At 40.7% G+C, this 24,995-nt stretch overlaps 1 protein-coding gene and 1 long non-coding RNA gene across 4 annotated transcripts in view; both read left to right on the forward strand.

The window, feature by feature from the left end:
• Positions 1-9,830, forward strand: part of pikfyve (phosphoinositide kinase, FYVE finger containing) — a 148,429-nt gene extending 138,599 nt beyond the window's left edge. For all 3 annotated transcript variants that reach the window (XM_087988726.1, XM_087988727.1, XM_087988728.1), the window contains 5 exons: positions 643-746; positions 4,815-4,943; positions 5,469-5,730; positions 7,216-7,290; positions 8,526-9,830. In XM_087988726.1, the coding sequence (XP_087844852.1) occupies positions 643-746; positions 4,815-4,943; positions 5,469-5,730; positions 7,216-7,290; positions 8,526-8,641 (686 nt within the window). In that variant the 3' untranslated portion in view covers positions 8,642-9,830. The remainder of the gene's footprint in view (positions 1-642; positions 747-4,814; positions 4,944-5,468; positions 5,731-7,215; positions 7,291-8,525) is intronic.
• A 10,270-nt stretch (positions 9,831-20,100) lies between these two features.
• Positions 20,101-24,245, forward strand: LOC122551328 (uncharacterized). Its single transcript, XR_006312073.2, has 3 exons — positions 20,101-20,242; positions 20,983-21,005; positions 24,005-24,245. It is a non-coding gene; the product is annotated as an uncharacterized LOC122551328 (long non-coding RNA).
• Positions 24,246-24,995: the final 750 nt, after the last annotated feature.

A 24,995-nucleotide genomic window follows, 5' to 3' on the forward strand; every position in this document is an offset into this window, starting at 1 on the left:
AGGCCTGAGATGCCAGTGTTCTTTCATTGAGAGCTTCTGTTCTAATGTGTGCTCAAAAGGTTTATAAAGGTTTTGAAGCTACTGGTAACTTCTATTTTTGAAGTGTACTTGATTTTAAAGAATCATTGTAAACTTCTGGCAGTACTCCAGTTTGGTACTTCCTTGTGACGTGTAACAGTGCTGAAAATGGTGGTTGACCATTTTAGAATTGAAAGATATATGACCTTTCACCCCTGTTCACTACTATCACATACTTTAAATTCCCCTTTAGTTCAAAGTAAAAACAATTATACTGAAGAAAAGGAGTTGATGAATCTTTATCATACCAGTAACGTCATTGAGAGGAGGCATATTAGTGCCTTGCAGTTCAATCGTATTTAAGCGTGTCCTAATAGAAGGTCACATTAACTATGTTGAAGCAAAATAAGAGAATAGAGATTGTTATATACTGCATTTTTGTTCTGTCTTACTTTCCTGAAAATGTAGTTGAGATGTTAGTTTGAGTTTGTGTTTTTGTTCAGAAATCTTGTTCATTTGCTAGAAAAAAAAGTGTCAGTTGTGAGGTTTTTTGTCTTGATTACCAAGTACTGACAAATATATTTTATGTAACTTCTGTCATTTTTAAAATGTAATCTTTTCTAGATGACCGCTTTATTCTGAAGCAGATGCCTCGATTGGAAGTCCAGTCTTTCTTGGATTTTGCTCCTCACTATTTTACTTACATTACAACTGCTGTTCAGCAAAAGGTAATTAAGGTTTGGAGGTGGCAGATATGGAGATTGCCCATTCTTATGCCATTTTCTGTTCCTCCTACTAAAAGCTTCAATTTCTTGTTGCAGTACGGCTTCAGAATATCGTGCTTTATACTGTGGTAGAGCATCAATGGAATGCTAACCTCTGAGAGTCTCACAATTAAGTCTTGGATATTTTTCTTGTACTCATTTTAGATTGGGAATACTAAATTTTATCATCTTTTGCTAATCCCCAATCATTGTGATTGTCAATCAGTGCTTTATATAAGTGACACCGATCAAAGAGATTCTGATCTACATTGCTTGCTATAAAAATTGAACTTTTAAGATATCAGTTTTGCAAAACCATTAATTTTTCATTTGGTGGATGCCAGTTGCACAGTTTTACTGCATAATGCCCTTTGAAATGCTCAGCGCTAAACTCAAAACAACATAATGCAGAAATAATTAAATATTACTTTATTGGGACAATTCCAGATACTGGAGCATCTGACCTTAATTATGTTCGAGAGATGTAAATACAGGCACTTGCATACCAGCAGAGGGAAAACTGGAAGGCGAGTCGTAGTGAGAAACTGTTACAATTCTCGTGGTGGACTACCTATAGTTTTAATCTTCAAGAATATAAAAGCAGAAAAATTTTGGACAAATAATTTAACTTTGGTAGGAGGGATCAGGAGTGTTAATTTCCAACTAAAGAAACACAAACTTCCCAGCAGTTCCATCAACACCTGTAGAGAGAATTTTGAGTCATATGATATCTTTAAAATTGTAGGAAGATAGATAGTATGTTGATGAAAAGGGGAAGATTTTGTTGAGGCTGGGAGTGATATCATGGTACAAAAGTGAGTGGTATTGGCTGGAGTGAAGAGACAAAACATTTGTGCAATTTGAGTACAGGCCAGAGTAGTGAACAGCTCCATCCGAAAACAAAGGTCAAGATTCAAATCAGCACATGGCTTAACAAGTTCTTGGACAGAATTCATGGTCAAAAATGATTAATTTCGCAATGAACCCAGAAATGTTAGATTAATCATCCATTAGTTCAAAGCTTCAGTCTCAACCCAATTGTTTGTATGCAATTTCGCCAAACAATAGCCCCACCTAGTGGAGATTGTGGACTTAGGTCATTGCACTTTTTGAACTGAAAACAATTGGGGAAATCAATTAAACCAAAGATAGTAAGTAAAATATATACAAAATCCAATGCTGGGTGTGTACTTCTATCTGTTGCTCCAGATTTTTTTTAAATTGCAATTCATAATTTCCAAAACAAAAGTGACCTTATTCCTAAAGGTTGGAAGGTACAAATAACACAATGCAGGTTAGGAGGGAGAGAAGAGAGGGGATTAGAGTGGTATACCTGAGCTTGGAAGTGTAGAAATCCATTATTGGGAAACATTTATAATATGAGTAGATAGTATCTGCATGATTTCGAGAGATAAATTGTTTTTGACAAACCAGTCGAGTTTTTGTGTGTGCTACTAGCAGAATACAGAAAAGAAAACCTGTGGACATTGTTTCAGAAGACATCCAATACACTACCATGCTAAAGATTTGTTTTACAAGATTAGGGCTTACGGGAGGTTTGAAAGTAATAATGTTACAATCCCAGTTGATTGGTTGTAATCCTGAAAATGCCAGATCCCAGAATGAAACCTCATTTGATTGATCATGAGCTTAATTTTATTTTTGTTGCTGATTACCTTAGCGGCTGCAACTATTATCTAACAGAAGAACATGAATTTATTACATAAAACAAACCAAAGCTAAACCTAGTGGTCACTAATCTGTTTTAAGATCAGCAATATTAAATGTTCCATTCACTAATCCCCTAAATTCCTGCTGGATACTTGACTGGAGCAGATGCCTTTTTGGAAACTGTCTTCAGTTCCCTATTCCAAATTACTGTTCAGGGGATACTTAACAGAGCTGAAACTACACATCTGCCTCTGTGTTAGATTTCCTAATTCCAAAATGATCATTTGTATTGTAAGTGTTTTTTATCATAGTTAGTTTGGATTGAGGAATGTTTAAGAGAGTCAGAATAAAGGAGTTTACGATCTTGTACATGCTACAAAACTTAGTGCTTAGATTTCAACTATTTATAATCTATATCATTTAATTAGATCAGGGTACTAAATGTATCCACGGCCCTAAAGGAGCCTTCCACATCCATCAAAGTTTTACCTGGACATCCACCAATATCATTTATTGTATACGTTGCTCCCAATGCGGTCTCCTCTACATTGGGGAGACTGGACGCCTCCTAGCAGCACTTTAGGGAACAACTCTGGGACACCCGCACCAATCGACCACACCGCCCTGTGGCCCAACATTTCAACTCCCCCTCCCACTCTGCCGAGGACATGGAGGTCCTGGGCCTCCTTCACCGCCGCTCCCTCACCATCCGACGCCTGGGGGAAGAACGCCTCATCTTCCGCCTCAGAACACTTCAACCCCAGGGCATCAATGTGGACTTCAACAGTTTCCTCATTTCCCCTTCCCCCACCTCACCCCAGTTCCAAACTTTCAGCTCAGCACTGTCCCCATGACTTGTCCTATCTGCCTATCTTCTTTTCCACCTATCCACTCCACCCTCTCCTCCCTGACCTTCCACCTTCATCCCCTCCCCCACTCACCTATTGTACTCTATGTTACTTTCTCCCCACCACCACCCTCCTCTCATTTATCTCTCCACCCTTCAAGCACTCTGCCTGTATTCCTGATGAAGGGCTTTTGCCTGAAACGTCGATTTTCCTGCTCCTTGGATGCTGCCTGAACTGCTGTGCTTTTCCAGCACCACTAATCCAGAATCTGGTTTCCAGCGTCCTTAGTCATTGTTTTTACGTACTGACTAATGTATCCATATTTACTGATGATACAAAGCTAAGTAGGAAAGCAAACTCCAGATTACTCAAAAAGGCTGCAAAGGAATGTGTATGAGTGTGCAAGATAAATATAAAGAAATGTGAAATAATGCACTTTGATAAAATTATAAAAGCAAAACGTTTTTTTCAAAATAGCAAGAGACCATCAGAGATTATGCAGAGTTATCTTTTTGCTTTTGTCCTTATCACTAAGTTTATATATAGGCAAAGCAAATCCTATGCTTGCCCCTATTTAAAGATGGTTGGTGTACAAGAGTACAACAATCTTTGTGATTATGTAGCATTTTGCTGATACCACATTGGAAACTATGAAGTCTCTCCTGTGACAATGCTGTGGCTTTAAGAGGTGTATTTTGTCCTGGTTTATTTTGAGAGATTGAATAAGAGGCACAGAGCTGTCTGTGGTAACATAAATTAGTAATACTTATTATTCAAAGTTCTTCTTTCTTTTGTTATATTTTAACTATAGTCTTGAATAATATTGAAATAACTATAGTGTTTTGCTTATGTTGAGTAGTTTGACAGTCAAATTGCATCTGGAACACAGCACATTACACTTGTCTTTAAAATAAGTTAGGCTATCTTCTTAAAATTATTTTGATGGGTCTGGTCTTCACTGAATGAAAAATATGCTTCCCTTGGCAGTATTCAATGCAAGTTCACAACTGATTGCTGGGATGAGGAGGCTTTCCTGTGAGGAGAGGTTTAGGAAAATCAGGCTTTAGTCTTTGGCATTTATTAAAAGGAAACTATCTCAATCAAAAGAGTAAGAACTTAAGAGGGCTTGAAAGCCAAGAGGTTATTTCCCTTGGCTGGAGACTTTAAAAGTGGCATTTGTCTTGGAATAAAGTGTCTGCTTCGGGTTGAAATGAAGAGCAATCGTGATGAATCTTTGAATTCTCCATGCCACCGGTTTGTGGCAGTTCATTTGTGAGTATTCAAGACAGAGATCAAAACATTTTTGAGAAGTAAGGGAATCAAACGATTTGGGGAATAAAGTGGGAATGTGGAATTGATGTAGAAAACCATCTATAATTTCATCAAATGGCGAAGGAGGTTATATAGTTTGGTCCTTCTATTTCTTATGAGCTTCTATTGATGTCTCAAATTACTTACTTTAGATTGATGTTCAAATTATGTTTTTTTCCTTCCTCCCTGAACTATTGTACAGAGACCGACAGCATTGGCTAAAATTCTGGGGGTATATCGAATAGGCTACAAGAATTCTCAGAATAATACAGAAAAGAAACTTGATCTTTTGGTTATGGAGAATCTCTTCTATGGAAGAAAAATGGCTCAGGTACATGGTATAAATTGCAAACAGTTTAAATTCACATTTGGTTTCTAAATTAAAGTTGTTCCATAAAACTTGGGTAATGGTTAAAAAAAATTGGGAAATGAAAACCATTCTTGTGAACAGATTATATACTCAACATAAAGCAGTGAATTGGTTCTTTAGAAATCTAATATAATGGTTCACAATCAAAGGTGCATCAGTTCCGACATAATTCTGAGAGGTTGAATAAAAAAATCACACCACTTCTAAAGATCGCCAAAGTTTAGTTTTAATTTATGGGCTGTGGGTCACACTTGCACGATCAGCACTTATGGCCCATCCCTAGTTGCCCTTGCGCTGTCTTTTTTTGCTGCAATCTATTTGATGTACATATATCTACAGTGCCATGAGGGAATTCTGAATTTTGACCCAGTGAAATTAGAAAAATTGTAGCAATAACCTGAACAATTTTCTTTCGATTCCCTGTTTTCCTTTTCTAAATGCAAACTTTTTTTGAGTCCTTAAATTTATTATTTTTCTTCTCTACAGGTTTTTGATTTAAAAGGTTCTTTAAGGAATCGAAATGTTAAAACTGAAACTGGAAAGGAGACATGTGATGTTGTATTACTAGATGAAAACCTATTAAAAATGATACGTGATAACCCTCTTTATATTCGATCACACTGTAAAGCTGTGCTGCGGGCATCCATTCATAGTGATGCGTATTTTCTGTCCAGTCATCTCATAATTGACTATTCCTTGCTTGTGGGCCGAGATGACGTTACAAATGAATTGGTTGTTGGAATTATTGGTAAGTGTGTTAGTGGTTTATGGTCTTTATTCTATTTTATTTACCACAACACAGTGCAGATATTGTTATCACTACTACTAGAGGAGAAAGAGGAAAATAAGGTGATAACATATGTGCAGGCTGACAGCTCTTCTCCTGCCATTAAAGAAAGTTGCCTTTCACAGCAACAGTTTATAACTTGTGTTCCAACTCAAACATTAGATGCAAAACCATAGTGGAAAGTCAGAAAAGATATTGTATAAAAGGAAGCCATTTTGGCCATGGTGTTTGTACTAAACAAAGCAGAGCTATCCAACCTAATCCCAGTTTTAAGCTCTTGTTCTGTAGCCTATAGGTTAAAGCACTTTGTGCTCATTTAATTTTTTATTCAGTGAAATTCTTTCAAGCGCCAGACCAGCATCTAGCCTGAAAATCTATCTTTCAAAATCTCTCTAACCTTCCACCACTTAAAAGCCCTCATTATTGACAACTTTGCTTTGGAAAGAAGATCCTTTTTATCTTCTTTCTTTAAATCCTTCATAATTTTATACACCTCAAATAAATCTCCCCTCAGCCTTCTCTATTCCTAAGAAAACAACCCCAGTCATACAATCTTCCTTTGCTGCTAAAATTCTCTAGTTCTGGCAACATCAGTATCTGATCGTTAATCAAATGCATTGTCTCATGTATTGTGGATTCAATTCCATTTCCCAGTTTTGATTAAAATTGAATGTATGATTAATAGTGAGAAAGATAATGTCATCTGAGCATTTCTTAGTTGCACCCTCTGCATTTAATTCAAATCCTTGGGTATAAACTGTGGGCAGCACGGTAGCACAGTGGGTGGCATGGTGGCACAGTGGTTAGCACTGCTGCCTCACAGCGCCAGGGACCCGGGTTCAATTCCCGCCTCAGGCAACTGTCTGTGTGGAGTTTGTACATTCTCCCGTGTCTGCGTGGGCTTCCTCCAGGTGCTCCGGTTTCCTCCCACAGTCCAAAAATGTGCAGGTTTGGTGAATTGGCCATGCTAAATTGCCCGTAGTGTTAGGTGTAGGGGAATGGGTCTGGGTGGATTGCTCTTTGGAGGGTTGGTGTGGACTTGTTGGGCTGAAAGGCCTGTTTCCACTCTGTATGTAATCTAGTCTAAAAAACTAATGCGCAGTCATATGGAAATTTACTGGAAATGATCCTTCAATCACAAAAACATTTGTCAACTTTAGATTTACTTCCTGTGTCTTAACCAATTTTGGATCTCATTTGTTGCTGTCTCTTGGATCCTGTGGTATCTCAACTCTTCTGATAAGAAAGTTCATTTTTTCCCAGTTTAAATATTTTATTTCTGGGCTGCCCTTGCTGTTCTCTATTGTACATTGGTACATAAACCTGTTGCATTTCAAATGCAGCCACTACTGTATTTTTTAATCTATCTTCAGATAACAGTAAAAGTGCAAAGAAAAATGTTGTGATTTATTGTTAACATCTTCCTTTTGATTTTGATTTATTTAGATTATATCAGGACGTTTACTTGGGATAAAAAACTTGAAATGGTGGTAAAGTCTACAGGAATCTTAGGTGGACAAGGTGAGTCTGATTATAGCTACTGTTTACTAGTTGTTCAAGAAAAGAATGAGAAAATATTCTCTCCAGGTCTTGGATAAATGTGTAGGTCAGAAACAAAACAAGGAATTTTGTTTTTTTTTCCCTGTGAGAATCTTGGTTTTTGAGAAAAAACCTTTGAGTTCAGAAATCTTGAAGTTTTCTATATATTATCCCAACTTTCAGCAGAATAACGTTTGGCTTCCAGGGCTGACTTGGAACCATTTGCTGTCTAACTTTGCTGTTCAGAAAAGAGTTTTCTGTAGCTCCATGTCACTATTGCAATAAGAAACATTATTTCAGTATTTGTATTTTAAATCACTGTTAATGGGTGAACCCTAGCTCCCCATATCTTCAAATATTGTCTGGTAAACCCTGAGTAAACATTTTGTCAAAGTCTCCTTTTAAAAAAAAGTATAAAAGCTTGATTGTTAATTATTTTAAGCTGTTGGAATATATGCCGTTTCCACAAGGTCAGCCTTTCAGCTGGCCTATCTTATTTTCAGTGAGCAATAAAGTAGGTCAGGTTGAATAACGCCATATTGTTATGCTGACCCTTCGATAATGTGACAGAATGGAAGAGATAGTAGCATACCCAAATGTAGAGCAAGGTGCTTAGTGTTGGCACTATCTTTTGAACAAATCAGTTTTATACACTTCCTGATGAAATTTACTTGAATTCCAGTGAAACATGAACATGCATAATCTGTCATGCCAAACAGTTCGTTTCTGTGTTGCATATTATATGTAAGAAGTCCATGACTTAGTTTCTGACTGCTTCATTAGACTTGAGTGGGTGTGAAAAAACATTTTCTTTTTGTAATTGTGTTACTGTCAATTTCACCTATCATGATCATCATGGATTTACCTGGAAATGTCCATACTCAGTTTGCTTTCATGATCTTTACAGTTAGGGTAGTAAAGGCATTACATGAAACTTGTAGAAAGTATAGAGGGACTTCTGGTATTCACAATGTAATGTACAACAGTAAACACCCAAGTCTAATAAATTAGGTATATATTTAGACAATGGTTGGTGCAGATGAGCTTAAAATTGATTAAGTGGGGAATTTTTTTTTTAACTCTATTAATTTTTAATCTATAGTCATTAAAGCGAGTAAAGCACCTTGCTTCAGCCACTGGTTTTCGTATGTTAAAAATAGAATCTTGTATTACATCTGTTTTTAAAACATGACAACATTGGGGTTTTTTTTCCACAGGAAAAATGCCAACTGTCGTTTCCCCAGAGCTTTATCGAACAAGATTCTGTGAAGCAATGGACAAGTATTTCCTGAAGGTCCCAGAACACTGGACAGGCCTTGGTGTGAGCTGCTGAAAAGACAGGCAGTATTCAAGACAACGTTGGAGTGAACTGCTCAATGGCATCACTGGATAAATGCTATGGAAGGGGAGAAAATGTGGATTGTTCATTTGAACATGGACAGCACTGAGGCAGAAAACACTGTACATATAGGTTTTATTACAGTATTGCATAAGAATAGAAAATAATTCTGTTTCAGTGGGGGAAAAAGTCAATTTTTAGGTTAATTTTGGGTGGATGAAAAATCACTGTTTCACAAAACAACAGTGTACTTGGCATTTCAAATGTCCCTATTTAAGGGACATGAATGAGACCTGCAAAACTTGAACAATATTTCCATTTTAACATCACTATTCAGTAGTGCAACTAATTGCAGGGTTTACCTTTCAAAAAAGCACAAAGTGCTGCTCTCAAATATTTAGTTCAGTACTCACACACTGCACACACATACTGTAGATGCTATTTATATACCTTTGTTCGCTGTAGAAAAAAGGCATATGTTAAATGGGGCATTTTATATATAGATTGTCTGCCTGACTGAGAGCTATAAAATACTTGTCGCTTCAGTGTTCATATTAAGAATATATGCCTTTAAGTAAAAGATTGGAAAGTTTTCAGTGTTGATACGACACTCCCATTGCAATATATTGCTGCAGGCCCATCAAAATTCAAATCAAGTTTTGAAATTTCTGAATTGTTGCTATGAATTTTAAAGTATAATCTTACTGCAGTATTTGTCCACATGGTGCACTTTGTAGATTTTTTTTCCTGACACGGGTACAGAGATTTATAAATAGAAATAGTTACAAGTGGCAAATTGAGTTTTGAGTTTTTTTGCCTTCCAACTTCATGCAAGTGTCTTTATATAATAAATAACTTGAATTAATAATAATTCAGACTAATTTGACAACTGCCGGTGATGCACTTTGAAAAGCTGGTTTGGATCATGCTTCAAAATAGATGGGGTCCAACACATCTTTGAATTGAGTTTGCGAACTTAATTTTTAAGAGGACTGACTAAGAGAAACTAAATGCCACCAAGACCAACTTGAGAAATCTGGAGCACTAATGTACAGTAAATCTTTAAATTCAGTAAGGTATTTTATAATGTTCAAAATGTGTTTGTTATTTGAGACCGTATTGGTACTTCTGACAATAATTGTGTGCTAATGAATAAAATAATAAAATATGACAAACAATGGAATGTGAATACACTCAACATTTTTAAATTTTGCCCATTTACTGTTCAGGCCGCATACATTTTCTTATATTGCCATCTTTCATGGCCATTTTAATTATTTACATTTGGCTGGATTTTTCAAACATTGATTTTAAACATTTATACTTCCAATGTCTTTTGTTTTACACTGCTCGTGTTCTGTCAACACTACTCCTGTAAATGGACTTCATTTTTCTACCCATCAATGTCTCTTTCATCTAATTTCCAGGTATTTACAAAGCAAAACCGAGGGACTGGACAGAGAACTCTTCCTGCGATCTTGAAATATAACTCAAGAACATGTTGACAGGGCCCTTAGCCAGATCCAGTCCATTTTCCGCACTTTGGCCCTCACAGTCTCTCTCTCCCCTCCCCTAACAGCAAGAGGGTCCCACTTGTCCTCATCTACCATCCCACCATAATGTTCAACCCCATGGCATCAATGTGGATTTCACCAGTTTCCTCATTTCCCCTTCCCCACCGCACCCCAGCTCCAACCTTCCAGCTCAGCACCGCCCTCATGACCTGTCCTACCTGCCTCTCTTCCTTTCCATCTATCCACTCCACCCTCCTCTCTGACCTATCACCTTCATCCCCACCCCCATTCAGCCATTGTACTCTATGCTACTTTCTCCTCACTCCCACCCCCTTCTCATTTATCTCTCCACTCTGCAGGCACCCTGCCTCTATTTCTGATGAAAGGCTTTTGCCCGAAACATCGATTTTGCTGCTCCTCGGATGCTGCCTGGCCTGCTGTGCTTTTCCAGCACCACTCTAATCTAAACTGTGCTATTACACACAACCCATTGTTAGCCATTTATTGTCCCCATTATTAGCTCTTCATTCTCCCAGGCTGATCGTTATCCAGTCCTTTGTCAGTTTAATTGTTCTCTCTTTTTGGGCTCTATCTCCACCTATTGTGTACTCGTTACTCACTCCCCAACCTTATATTCTGCATAAAATCCAATTTATCCCTAGCTACCATTAGTTCTAAGGAAGGGTCACTGGATCCGAAACATTAACTCTGATTTCTCTCCACAGATGCTGCCAGACTTGCTGAGCTTTCCCAGCAATTTCTGTTTTTGTTTCTGATTTGCAGCAGTTCTTTCCATTTTGATGAACATGTGAGCTCCTCAAGTTTAAGTGATGAGGCTAAGATAGAGTAAAGTGGGAGGAGGCTTGTGTACAGCATTAAAAACTCACTTTGATCTGTTCAGAGCACAGAAAAGTAATATATAGGAACAGGAATTCTTTTTGTTGACGTTTCTTGATTTATATTAAGACTTGCTAAATATCTTGGCATTCGTTCCTGCATATTGGAATTTGGTGTTTATCCAATACATGTTAGATTAACCGCTTTTTGTTACTCCTTTCTGGAATAGAGGTACATTTCCAGTTTTCAGCCTCTTGGCACTTTTGTAGAGTTGTCGGAACTTTGTAAGATCCACTACCTTTGTAGTCAATTAGAATGCAGACAATCAGTCTTAGGTAATCTGTCCAATTTTTCAGTCCTAATCTTTTGGCTAGTACTAGACCATGACCCAACTGCAGCACAAATCCAAATCCTGCAGCTCTCCACCCATTTCTGACTTGACCTAGCCCCACACCCATCTAGTTACCGCAGACACCCCTGCCTGCCATCTTATCTCCTGACCTACTTACAGTCCAAAGAGAGAAGGTATCTTAAAGCTGTTTTTGGACCTTTGAACTGTGTTAACTTGGCAAATTACAGCAGCTAGCACTGCAAATAGGAGTGTGCCTTCTGCAAGGATTTCTGCGCTGTTCTCTGCAAGGATTGCTTCATTTTGTCTGTTAGAATGGAAGATATGCCCAAAGAAATCATAGCATGGTAAGTAGGCAACCTAAGTGGAGATTGTGAAACAGTCTAAATAGTCTGTTCCCTGCCTGGTTCTGCAATTAATTGTTCTGAGAAACCGTCCTCAAAACAAGCTATAAACATGTCCAAGACTATCTTTGCTAATTTGATTTTCTCAATTTGATTTGCCCTGGATGATTCTCCCCTTGACAGTTACAATTCTGTGCTTTCCATCTACCATCAATGAAATAGTCCACATACAGGGATCTTTGGGAATCAAGGGTCCAGTGAAAGCAAGGAACTCAAAAATTCATATTTGTAAAGAAAAAGCTCTGGCGAAGTTAATTGGAATTGAAAGTCAGAAAATCCTGTAGGTCCTCACAGGATTCTCACATCAATCAAAAAGAGCTGCAGAGATAGTGAATGCACTAACTGATTGATTTGCCAAAATTGCCTGGACTCTGGAATGATCCAGCTGGTTTGGGTGACAGAACATATGTTTAAAATAGGGTTGAAAGAGAAAACTGAGATCTGCAGGCTAATAAACTGGGGAAATAAATGAGGACATTTAATGCAGAGAGGTGAACTGATTCATTTAGGTGGGAAGTACAAAGAAAGAGAATATAAAATCATTTTAAAGAGGGTGCAGGATCAGAGGGACCTAGGGAAGGGCGTACAAATCATTGAAAGCACCAGGGCAAGTTAAAATAGTAAGCAATGAAGCAAATAGGATCCTGAGCCTCATTTCCCCTCCCCCCACCTTGTCTCACTCAAATCCCTCGAACTCAGCACCGCCTTCCTAACCTGCAATCATCTTCCTGACCTCTCCGCCCCCACCCCACTCCGGCCTATCACCCTCACCTTGACCTCCCTCCACCTATCGCATTTCCAAAGCCCCTCCCCCAAGTCCCTCCTCCCTACCTTTTATCTTAGCCTGTTGACACACTTTCCTCATTCCTGAAGAAGGGCTTATGCCCGATACGTCAATTCTCCTGTTCCTTGGATGTTGCCTGACCTGCTGCGCTTTTCCAGCAACACATTTTCAGCTTTATAAATAGGGGCATAGGATACAAAAGCAATTAAGTAATGATAAGCCCTTACAAACACTGATTTCGCTTCAACTGGGATGTTGTTCTAGACACCTCACGTTGAGGAGGAAGTGAGTACGATTCCCTGGATAAGGAATGTCTGTGAAATTGATAGTTTAGAGAAACTGGGATTATTCTGTAATCGGGAAAGAAGATTAAGATGGAATTTGATAGAGGTATTCAAAATATGTGGCTCATGAATATCATAAGAAGGAGCTGTTTCCATTGTTCGCCATTTTTAACTTTGTCCACCCCAGTCCAACACCAGCACCTCCACATACATTGGTAGAAGGATTTGAACTAGGGAACATGATTTAAGTTGAAAGGGAAAAGAGCCACGACAAATTACTTTTATGTAGCAGGTGGTTAGGGTCTGGAATGTACTGCCAGAAAAGAAAAGGCTGCTGGAAAAAGGTGAATAATTAACACTTGACATGATTTGCTCTTGCAGGGTCTTGCCTTTGGAAACACCAAGCCAAGCACCCTCATTTAAAAGCAAAACATTGCAGATGCTGGAAACAATTCTGAAGACGTCTAAATCAGATTTGAAATATTAACTTTTTCTCTCTTCGCAGATGCTGCCAGACCTGCTGAATTTCTCCAGCAATTTCTTTCATTTCAGATGTTCTTCAGTGGAATCATTCTAGAATTTATAGGGTTAAGCTGTCAGCCAATAGTTATTTTAAGTTAACTGACTTTCATAGCCATATCCATTCTCAATGACACCCCATGTCCTGTAAGGACTCCATTCCTTTGGTCTTTATCTCCATCATAGCTGTTCTGATTATGCAACCTTCTATACCAGTATCCCCTTATAACTCCCTTTAATCTCCTTCAGCACGTTCATGTGTATTCTTCATGTGTGAATTTCAGAAGTTTAAAAATCTCACAACACCAGGTTATAGTCCAGCAGGTTTATTTGGAACTACAAGCTTTCGGAGCACTGCTCCCTCACCAGGTAGCTTGTCACTAGATACCTGATGAAGGAGCAGCACTCCAAATATTTGTACTTCCAAATAAACCTGTTGGACTATAACCTGGTGTTGTGTGATTTTTAATTTTGTCCACCCTAGCCCAACACTGGCACCTCCACACCATGAATTTCAGAAGGTTAGTATACAGGTACAGCAAGTATTGAGGTAAGATAATAGAATGTTATGTTTTATTGCATGGGAATTGAATACAAGAGTAGGGTGGCTATGTTTCAGTTATGCAGAGCATTGGTGAGTCCACATCTGGACTACTCTGTACAGTATTTGTCACTACTTATGTAAAGATGTTAATGTATTGGAGGCAGTTCAAAGCAGGTTTAATAGACAAATACCTGGAATGATTGGTTTGCTGTCTGAGAAAAGGCTAGAAGGACGGTTGGAAAATGGAAGGCCTTTAAAAATGAGACAACAAGAGTTCAGAGACCGTATGCTCCTGTCAGTGTGAAGGGCAAGGCTGGTCGGTGTAGAGAATGCTAGATAACTAGAGAAATTGAAGCACTGGTCAAGAAAAAGGAGGCATATGTCAAGTATGGATAGCTAGGATCGAGTGAGTCCCTAGAGGAGTATTAGGGCAATAGGAGTATACTTACGAGGGAAATCAGGAGGGCAAAAAGGGGACATGAGAAAGCTTTGGCAAATAGAATTAAGGAGAAGCCAAAAAGATTCTATAATTACATTAAGGGGAGAGAGAACTAGCAATTTGGATACAGAATTGTCTCAAAGGTAGAAGACAGAGGGTGGTGGTGGAGGGTTGTTTTTCAGACTGGAGGCCTGTGACCAGTGGAGTGCCACAATGATCGGTGCTGGGTCCGCTACTTTTCATCATTTATATAAATGATTTGGATGTGAGCATAAGAGGTATAGTTAGTAAGTTTGCTGATGACACCAAAATTGGAGATGTAGTGGACAGCGAAGAAGGTTACCTCAGATTACAACGGGATCTTGATCAAATGGGCCAATGGGCTGAGGAGTGGCAGATAGAGTTTAATTTGGATAAATGTGAGGTGCTGCATTTTGGAAAAGCAAATCTTAGCAGGACTTATACACTTAATGGAAAGGTCCTAGGGAGTGTTGCTGAACAAAGAGACCTTGGAGTACAGGTTCATAGCTCCTTGAAAGTTGAGTCGCAGGTAGATAAGATAGTGAGGAAGGCGTTTGGTATGCTTTCCTTTGTTGATCAGAGTATTGAGTACAGGAGTTGGGAGGTCATGTTGTGGCTGTACAGCACATTGGTTAGGCCACTGTTGGTATATTGCATGCAATTCTGGTCTCCTTCCTATCACAAAGATTAGATTAGATTAGATTAGATTACTTACAGTGTGGAAGCAGGCCCTTCGGCCCAACAAGTCCACACCGACCCGCTGAAGCGCAACCCACCCAGACCCATTCCCCTACATTTACCCTTCACCGAACACTACGGGCAATTTTGCATGGCCAATTCATCTAACCTGCACAATATTGGACTGTGGGAGGAAACCAGAGCACCCGGAGGAAACCCACGCAGACACAGGGAGAATGTGCAAACTCCACACAGTCAGTCGCCTGAGGCGGGAATTGAACCCAGGTCTCTGGCACTGTGCGGCAGCAGTGCTAAACACTGTGCCACCGTGTCACCCACAAAGATGTTGTGAAACTTGAAAGGGTTCAGAAAAAATTTACAATGATGTTGCCAGGGTTGGAGGATTTGAGCTATAGGGAGAGGTTGAATAGGCTAGAGCTGTTTTCACTGAGCGCGGAGGCTGAGGGGTGACCTTCTAGTGGTTTATAAAATCATGAGCATGGATAGGATAAATAGACAAAGTCTTTTCCCTGGAGTGGGGTATCAAGAACTAGAAGGCATAGGTTTGGGGTGAGAGGGGAAAGATATAAAAGAGACCCAAGAAGCAACTTTTTCACTCAGAGGTTGGTACGTTATGGAATGAACCGCTAGAGGAAGTGGTGGAGGTGGGTACAATTGCAATATTTAAAAGGTATCTGGATTGGTACATGAATAGGAAGGGTTTGGAGGGATATGGGCCAGGTGCTGGCAGGTGGGACTAGATTGGGTTGGGACAGCTGGTCGGTATGGAAGAGTTGGACTGAAGGGTCTGTTTCCGTGCTGTACATCTGAGTCTTTAATTGAGCCCCTTAAAAATCAATGTGTCTATATGTAGAACTACAGGAGATGGGTGAGATACTAAACAAATATTTTGCATTAGTATTTACTGTGGAGAAGGATATGGAAACTAGGGAACTTGGGGAAATAAATAGTGATGTTTTATAAAGAGTTTCTATCAAAGAGCAGGAAAAGGTGCTGGCTATCTTAAAATGCATGAAGGTGGGTAAATCCCCAGCAACTGATCAGGTGTTTTCCAGCGCTTTATGCAGAGTGAGGGAAGAGATTGCTAGGCCACTTGCTGAGATATTTGCATCATTGACTTCCACTGGTGAGGTGCTGGAAGACTGGAGGTTCATTAACGCGGTAAGGAAAAGCGAGAAATCTATAGGCCAGTGAGCTTGATGTCAGTGGTGGGTAAGTTGTTGCAAATGCCTGCTGAGGGACAGGATTTACATGCATCTGGAAAGGCAAGAACTGATTAAAGATAGTCACATGTCTTTGTGGGCAGAAAATCACATCTCACTAACTTGATTGAGTTTTTTGAAGCAGTGATGAAGATTGATGAAGGCAAAGCAGTAGATGTCTACGTGGACTTCAGCAAAGTATTCAAAACAAGGTTCTATGATGTAGACTAGGTTAGATCATCCAGGGGAAGCTAGCCAATTGTATACAAAATTGGCTTGAGGGACAAGACAGAAGGTGGTGGTAGAGGAAAAACAAGCAAATTGCTAGAAAACGTCAGGAAGTTTGGTAGCATCTGTGGAGAGAAAACATTTAACGTTTCAGGTCAAGTGCACAAGAAAAAAGATTGGAATAGAAATCCTGTCAGAGAGAGGAGCAAAACTTCATAACTTGAAGAGATGTGGGAATTAAATAGTGAATATAATGCCAAAAGAACTGCAGATACTGGAAATCAGAACCAAAAACAAATTGCTGGCAAAAGACAAGCAGGGCTGGCAGCATCTGTGGAGAGCCATCAATGTTAATGTTTTGGATCCAGTGATCTTTCAGAACTGATGGTGGTAGAGGGCTTTTTTTGGACTGGAGGCCTGTGACCAGTGGTGTGCTGTAAGGATCGGTGCTGGGTCCACTGGTTTTCATCATTTATATAAATGATTTGCATATGCGCATCGGACGTATACTTATTAAGTTGCAGATGACACCAAAATAGGTGGTGCAGTGGGCAGTGAAGAACATTATCTCAGAGGACGATGGACCAAGAAGTGGCATATGGAGTTTAGATAAATGTGAAGTGTTGCATTTTGGTGGGGCAAGCAAGGCAAAATTTATATAGTTAATGGTAGAGTCCTGGCAAAGTGATACTAAATAAAGAGACCTGTGGGTGCAGGTGTACAGTTCTTGAAAATGAAGTCACAAGTAGATGGTGTTGGAGAAAGCGTTTAGCACGCTTGCCTTCATTGATCTGAGAATAAGAGTTGGGATGTGTGAGAGGTAATTTCGGTTTAAACTTTAAGACTGATCTATAATAAAAGACAAAAACTTTTGTTTCTTTTCTAACAACCATTTTATATACTCAAAAGTAGAGTAGTTTAAATTGTGCAGAATGCTGACAATTTGTGAGCGATAGTAAAAACAAGCAGGCTCTTGATTGATGAAGCCATTCACACAGCTGTGAAGGATGAGTCCTTGACTGATAAGACTCCAGGATGGGGCAACGACTTGAGACATCTGTTTCAAATTAAAGCCTTTGACTGATAAGACTACAGGGTGAGAAAAACAACAAACTTTGGAGACTCTGGAGCCTTTTGTTGCAGACTTTGTGATAAAAATAATGATGTTTTTAAGAATGTGAACCTCATGGCTTGTTGGAGCCAAGGAGAGGAGGGACTTGTGCTATATATAATGGAGACTTTGTAAGCCTCAGCGCGCCTTTTCTTTAAGGGTGCCCGACTCTGCAGACTTGACTTGTTAATAAAACTTTGTTTTCCTGAATTTGTCTAGAGCGATTATTGAGAAGCGATTTTCGTTTCTAACAGGATGTTATATTGCTGCTTACAGAACCTTGGTGAGGCCACTTTTGGAATACTGCATTCAATTCTGGTCTCCCTGCTACAGGAAGGATGTTGTGAAACCTGAAAGGGTTCAGAAAAGATTTACAAGGATGTTGGCAGGGTTGGAGGGTTTGAACTTTAGAGAGAGGCTGAATAGGCTGGAGCTTTTTTACCTGGAGCATTAGAGGCTGAGGGGTGACCTTACAGAAGTGTGTACAATCATGAGGGGCATAAATAGGGTGAATAGCCAAAGTCTTTTTCCTAGAGTGTGGGAGTCCAAAACTAGAGAGCATTTGTTTAAGGTAGAGGGGAAAGATTTGAAAAGGACTTGAGGGTGGTGCGTGTTTGGAAGAGTTGCCAGAGGAAGTGGTGGAGGCTGGTACAATTACAACATTTAAAAAGCATCTGAATAGAACGGTTTAGAGGGATATCGGCCAAATGCGGGCAAATGGGACTAGGTTGAATTGGGATATCTGGTTGTCACAGTTGAGTTGGACCAAAGGGTCTGTTTCTATGCTGTATGACTCTATGAATAGGACTAAGTTTAGCTATGTATCCAGCAGCATTTCAAAGAGTCAGAGGTGACTTAATTGAAACATCTAAGATCCAGATTGGACTAGGCCAAGTGATTGTGGAAAGGATGTTTCATCTTGTGTGAGAATCTGGAACTAGGGGTCATAGTTTCAAAATAAGGAGTTGCCCATCTAAGACAGATTACTGAAAAAAAATTTCTGAAGGGCTGTCTCTCTTTGGAATTCCCTTTTTCAAATGACAATGGATGCAGAATCTTTAAATATTTTTAAGCCTGAGGCACACAGCTTCTTGATGACTAAGAGAATGAAAGATCATAAGACGTAGCAGAAATTAGGTCATTCAGCTGATTGTCAAAAGTGAAAACTTGGTTAAGGATGAAGCAAATGAGTTGTAGGATGGTGCTCGGAGATTAGCAGGCTTATATTCCATCACACACTGTCACACGCAAACACACACACTCTCACGTACTCACGCAAACACACACTCTCATGCACCCAGACACACACATATGTCTATGGGGTGAATTTGTATTTGCAGGATTATATTTGCAGATACATTCTATTCTGCTCAAAAATGCACAATCTGCAGGCAGTCAATCCATGTAAAATTTTGTAAAATCCACTTTGGAAATAGAACCAGTCTGACCCAAGACTGGGATGCAGACACACTCAAATGTCACACTTTTAAGGCATTGTCTGAGCTGAGATGTCACTTTTTTATATATAAAATCTTATGTTATCTTGAGAATGTGACTTATAAGAAGTTCTGGGATTTACATATTAATGAACCAAAACCTGTAACCCTTTCTAAAAGATGAAAAACTTAACAATCTGGTTTGTTCAAAGTGTCAGGAAGGATATACTGGCACTGGAGCAGAGATTCACACGGATGATCTCTGGAATGTTAGGCTTTACATATGATGAACAGCTGAGGATCCTGGGATTGTATTCATTAGAGTTTAGAAGGTTGAGGGGAGATCTAATAGAAACTTACAAGGTAATGCATGGTTTAAAAAGGGTGGACGTTGGGAATTTGTTTCCGTCAGGTGGGGATACTAGGACTCGTGGAGCAGGTCAATTTAGAATGGAAATGAGGAGATATTTCTTCAGCCAGAGAGTGGTTGGCCTTTGGAATTCATTGCCACGGAGCGTAGTGGAGTCCAGGATGTTAAATGTCTTCAAGGCAGAAATTGATTAATTTTTAGTCTCGCAAGGAATTAAGGAACACAGGGAGAGCCCAAGTAAGTGGCGTTGACCATAAGACATAGGAGTGGAAGCATGGCCATTCGGCCAATCGAGTCCACTCCGCTATTCAATCATGGCTGATGGGCATTTCAACTCCACGTACCCGCATTCTCCCTGTTGAAATGCCCATCAGCCATGATCGAATGGTGGAGTGGACTCGATGGGCCACTCCTATTTCTCATAATAGTATGGTCTTATCATTTCAGTTGCATGACACTGTAATCTTTTGCTATAAACTCTGTGTCTTTTGGTCCTGCTCCACAACCACCTGATGAAGGAGCAGCGCTACGAAAGCTAGTGCTTCCAAATAAACCTGTTGGACTATAACCTGGCGTTGTGTGATTTTTAACTTTGTCAGTCCCAGTCTAACAAATCATGGACCGGGGGCGGGGGGGGGGTGGAGCTCAGTTCTGCGCATGCGTCCGGCCTGTATATCCGGGCGAGCTGCGGGCCCTGCCTCCTTTCGGTTCTGGGGTTGGGAGGTGAGCAGATCCGAGTGCGCTGGCGGGGAGGCACAATCTGACTAATATCGACCGTTTCCACTAGCCATCCGCTTGAACTGACCTTTACCATCTCTTTCTTTTTGTAGATCCTTGACGCTATGAGAGCAAAGGTACGTGTCCGTTGGTTGTTTTTCACTTTTTTTTCCCCCCCCCATCCTCGGGCCTGGTTTTTCGGCCTTTAACCGGCTCCGGGGCGGAAACGGATGGAACGTTGGCCCGGGACTCCCTTTCCTTGCCTCACGCGCGGCCTGCACCAGGTTCCATTTGAGCAGCCGCCACCGACACCATCTCCCTACGTTTCTGGCATAACTGGCTACATTAACTAACTAGTGCACGGATCTAAGCCCGGACTTTGGTTTCAACGTTGGGATGCCGTCTAGCTGCTATTAAAGCAGCGGTTTGCTCCAGTTTCTGCGGCCACATGGAGCTGAGGGAATGTATTTGGCGGTTTCTTTAAGCAAATAACGTGGGCGTCGGGTCACTTGGCGCAAAGTCGCGTTACCTCTCTGTTCGTCACCCCCTCCCCCCCCCCCCCCCCGCACTGCCGGTCTACCCGTGATTACAGTTCCCACGTAACGTTGTTTCATTTTGCAAAACCGCTTTTTATCAGTTTTGCTCATTGCACAAAGTAAAAGCGATTGTAAAACTCCCAAGTTTTTATGTCCGTGTCTAAAACTCCGAAGATACCCTTCACTGTACATTATGGTTTCCCTCGTGGGTCGTTATCACTTGCCCTGATGTTAAGAGTTTGGCGCACGTGGTCGTATTGAATTTTAAACATAATTGGTTGACAGTGAATCCACCAATTCAGCATGAGGTGTCTAATCTTTCTGTTGTCTTTTTTCACCAGTGGCGGAAGAAGCGTATGCGCAGGTATGTGATTTAATTCCTAGTTGGGTTTTCCAGATGCATGTATTATATGACTTGTTTGTTATGGGCAACCAGGCAAAAATGCTGACTATAGTTGAACATTAGCTGTTTTGATGTACTTTCACATAGAATTCCTAGTGTGGAAACTGGCCATTCAGCACTTCATCACTCTGCAGAGTATCCCATGCAGAGCCCCCACCCCCGATATCTTACATGTCCTATCTTCGAACTGTGGGAGGAAACTCACCTAGACGTGGGGAGAATGTGCAAACTCCACAGTCAATTTGGGCTGGAATTGAACTGGGTCCCTGGCTCTGAGGTAGCTGTCCTAACTATTGAGCCACCATGCTATGTCTCGTGATGGATTACAGACTGTATCCAAGTATGAGTCAAATCTTGTAGTGCTGGAAAAGCACAGCATCTGAGGAAATAAAAAGCAGAGGCATTGGAGGAGATTTTCCTGCACCTCCACACGTCATCTACTGTGCCCATTGCTCCCGATGTGATTCTCCTCTACTCTGGGGAGACAGGACGCCAGCACTTAACTCCAACTCCCACTCCACCAAGAACATGTAAGTCCTGGGCCTCTTCTACTGCCAGGATACCTAACGCTTGGAGGAAGAATACCTCATCTTCTGCCTTGGGACCCTCAAATCACATGGGATCATTGTTGATTTCACCAGTTTCCTTCTCACCTCTCCCCAATTTATCCCAGGTCCAACTCGGTGCCGCACACTTGATCTGTTCAACCTGTACGTTTTCACTCTGACTTTTCAGCATCACTCCCCCACTTCCAGCTTTCTACCACATTGCCTGCTAACCCCCATCCCTCTCCCATTTATCTCTTAGCTCCTTTGACCTCCCCCACGTTCCTGATGAGCTTATGCTCAAAGCGTCAACTTTGCTGCTCCTCAGATGCTATCTCGTGGTGCTGGAAAAGCACAGCAGCTAAGTTTTCACTCTGATCTGCAGTCCCCGCTTCCTCCTGTATCCAAGTATGGCCCATCATATATGTACCACCAGAGCTATTCCTACCTTCCAGTGCTGGGCTCGTAGCCTAGAATGTTATGACCTTTCAAATGCTTGCATGAAGTCTCAGCTACTCCCTCCATGTGCGACCTTGTCAAAGGCTTTGCTGAAATCTATATAAACTCCCCTTTTATTCCTAAGCCCACAAAGCCTAATTTCATGACCATTCCAAGATAAAAGCACTCCTTATGGCAATGACTGACTCCATTAATCAGTCTGACACCATATCATCTTTGACACCCTTTTCTTGTGTGCAGATCCTACATCCTGGAGTATGGACTTGCCACATTTGTTCCTCCCCCAATCGTGTTTGTGATTGCAACAACAACTTGATGGTGTTAATCCATGGCCTCAACCAAAGTGTCTTTTTGGATTAGATTCCGTACAGTATATACACAGGCCATTTGGCTTAACAAATCCACACCGACACCTCCCCCCCCCCCCCCCCCCCCCTCCCAACAAAAGTAACCCTCCCAGATCCAATCCCCCTACCCTATATTTACACCTGGCTAATGCACCTAACACGAGGGCAGTTTAGCAGGGCCAGTTCTCCTGACCTGCACATCTTTGGATTGTGTGAGGAAACCCACACAGACACGTGAGAATGTGCAAACTCCACACAAATAGTTGCCCGAGGCTGGAATCTAACCGGAGTCCCTGGTACTGAGGCAGCAGTGCTAGCCACTGAGCCATCATCTTATCTGTAATTCTCCTAACATTAAAGTAGAGGGCATCTAGTTTTGCCTATCTCTCTTGTGGCTCAACATGCCTGAACTCTTGCCTAGATTCCTTTTCCAAGGCATGCTGTGCCACAACTGAACTAATGCAGTGTTCCCTGTTGCTGTCGAAACTAGTTTAAAAACTCCCAATAGCACTAACACACCTTTCTGCTAGGAAGTAGGTTGTGTTCTGGTTCAGGTGCATTTGTAAAGGTCCCACCTTCCCGAAAACTGGCTGTGATCAGGAGCCTAAAATATTTAGGAGCCGTGCATTCTGCCCCATTCTGTTTTTTGTACTTGCTAGCGTTTAGCCTAGGAGTAATCCAGAGGCTGCAGCATTGCAATTTATGCTTTTAATCTACAGTCTAGTTTCCTGAACGGAGTACCAATGTGTATTACTGCCTCTGTCTTGTCACCCTCCCCATCACAATTCCCTGAAGCTGCTCAGCAACATCCCTAACCCCAGTGCACTACGCCATCCTGGAGTCCCGTTTGTAGTCAAATTTTTTTGTCCCCAGTCAAATATTGCCTTCTGTTTTAAAAGGTAATGTTTGCTGACACCTAAAACAGTAGGCGATTATCCATTTGTGCTAATTCAGAAACACAGGTTTTGGTATGCTACATTGTGGAGAGTGTACGTGTGACATCATTGAAGTGCACACTTTATTGAAACTTCTCAGTGGAGGAGGGTGAAGGCAATTGTAGAGGGGAGTGGCAGAGATAGTCCGCTGAAGATTTTAAAGTGGCTTGTATGCACTAATGTCAGCAAACTCATTCTCTCTCGTTTTCGCATCCCCCTGTTTCCTACCCCCCCACCCCCCCCCTCTAACTCACATCTTCTGGCAGCCATATTGTGCTTCTCTAATTTTGGTCTGTTAACATCCATGTTTTTAATTGCTGTCCCAAGTACGGTTTGAAGTCCTCCTTGTAGACTAAAGACCAACTCATGGGGTGGCTGACCAACATCAGTATAGTATGTTATGTAGTTTGGAGTCCATGTCTTGTTTTATAATGCTCCTGTGAAGTGATGGAAGTTCTACCTCAACCTGCTTTGCTTTATTCATAAACCCTTTGTGCCTGTCTGAATATTGGCGTTGTGGCTGTTCACTCTGGGCAGCTGTTTTTGGTGTTTTCCTAAAAATATTGATCTCCACAGGATGTTGCTGACCATTGCTCCTTTCTCTGTTCTCCCAATTCAATCCTTTTGACTTATTGATATTTTTTTCTTCCTAACTAATTTCATACTTTTTGCAGGCTGAAGCGCAAAAGGCGAAAGATGAGGCAGAGGTCCAGGTGAACAACTGCTGAAGATGCAGTACTGCTCAGGCTTTGTTGAATCTTTACATGGCAAATGGACTCTGATGCTATTTCTACCTTTTATGAAGATCATCCATTTTGGAGGCACCTCAGATGCTGGTCATGGGAAGATATTGAACATTGGTCTGTTGTACTGTTCCTTTGTGTATAGTAGTTGTGGAATAAAATACAAAACTCATTTGTATCTTTGTTTTATTGGTCTCCAGTCAGTTGGGAAATGTCACTACATTATGATATTAGGAGTGCATTCAATATCCTTGTGATTATATTTTTATTTGGGGACATTGCCTGATTTTGGATTGTCATTGATCTTGATTTTACTTGCTCTATACTTCATGCATAATATTTTAGTTTATTTTCTGAAGGTTGGTAGATATTCAAGCATGCACAGTCCCTGCTTTGTGCAGTGTACTGGGATCAATGACTGTTAGTCAAACCGCAGCTTCGAGTAGTCTTGAAGTGAATAGTGAGTCATTTGAGACTCTGTCTACACTAAAATAAGTGTAACTAAGATAACTAGTACATATTGAACTTTGTCAAGTCGTGACTTATTTGCAGGCTATGTCACCTTTGCAAGAATGAAATGAAATATTGGCTATTTTGAATGCGGATGGATTCATTTCTGATTAGTCCAACTTGAAAGTTACACTGACACATCTCGCATTGTGGTGTTTTGAGATTCCGGTTTAGTGAAAGGTTCAGCCTTTCTTATCCTCTAGTGGGATTGGGCCATATGATTGTAATTTAAATAGGTTAGATTTGAGTTAATGTTTCCTCTGGTTATGACAGGATTATTTGTAGCAGCAAGAACAGTGAAATGAAGAAGACTGCATGGTGAGGATGTTTATGGACTGGATTTTATAGTCATTATCTGCAATGTACATTGAAGTTTGCAGGATCCTGACTCCAGTGTAGCAAACTGCAGTAA

This window comes from Chiloscyllium plagiosum, unplaced genomic scaffold (genome assembly GCF_037043375.1).
Source record: "Chiloscyllium plagiosum isolate Xiang-an unplaced genomic scaffold, Cpla_swu_hap1 HiC_scaffold_7, whole genome shotgun sequence".
Classification (NCBI taxonomy): domain Eukaryota; kingdom Metazoa; phylum Chordata; class Chondrichthyes; order Orectolobiformes; family Hemiscylliidae; genus Chiloscyllium; species Chiloscyllium plagiosum.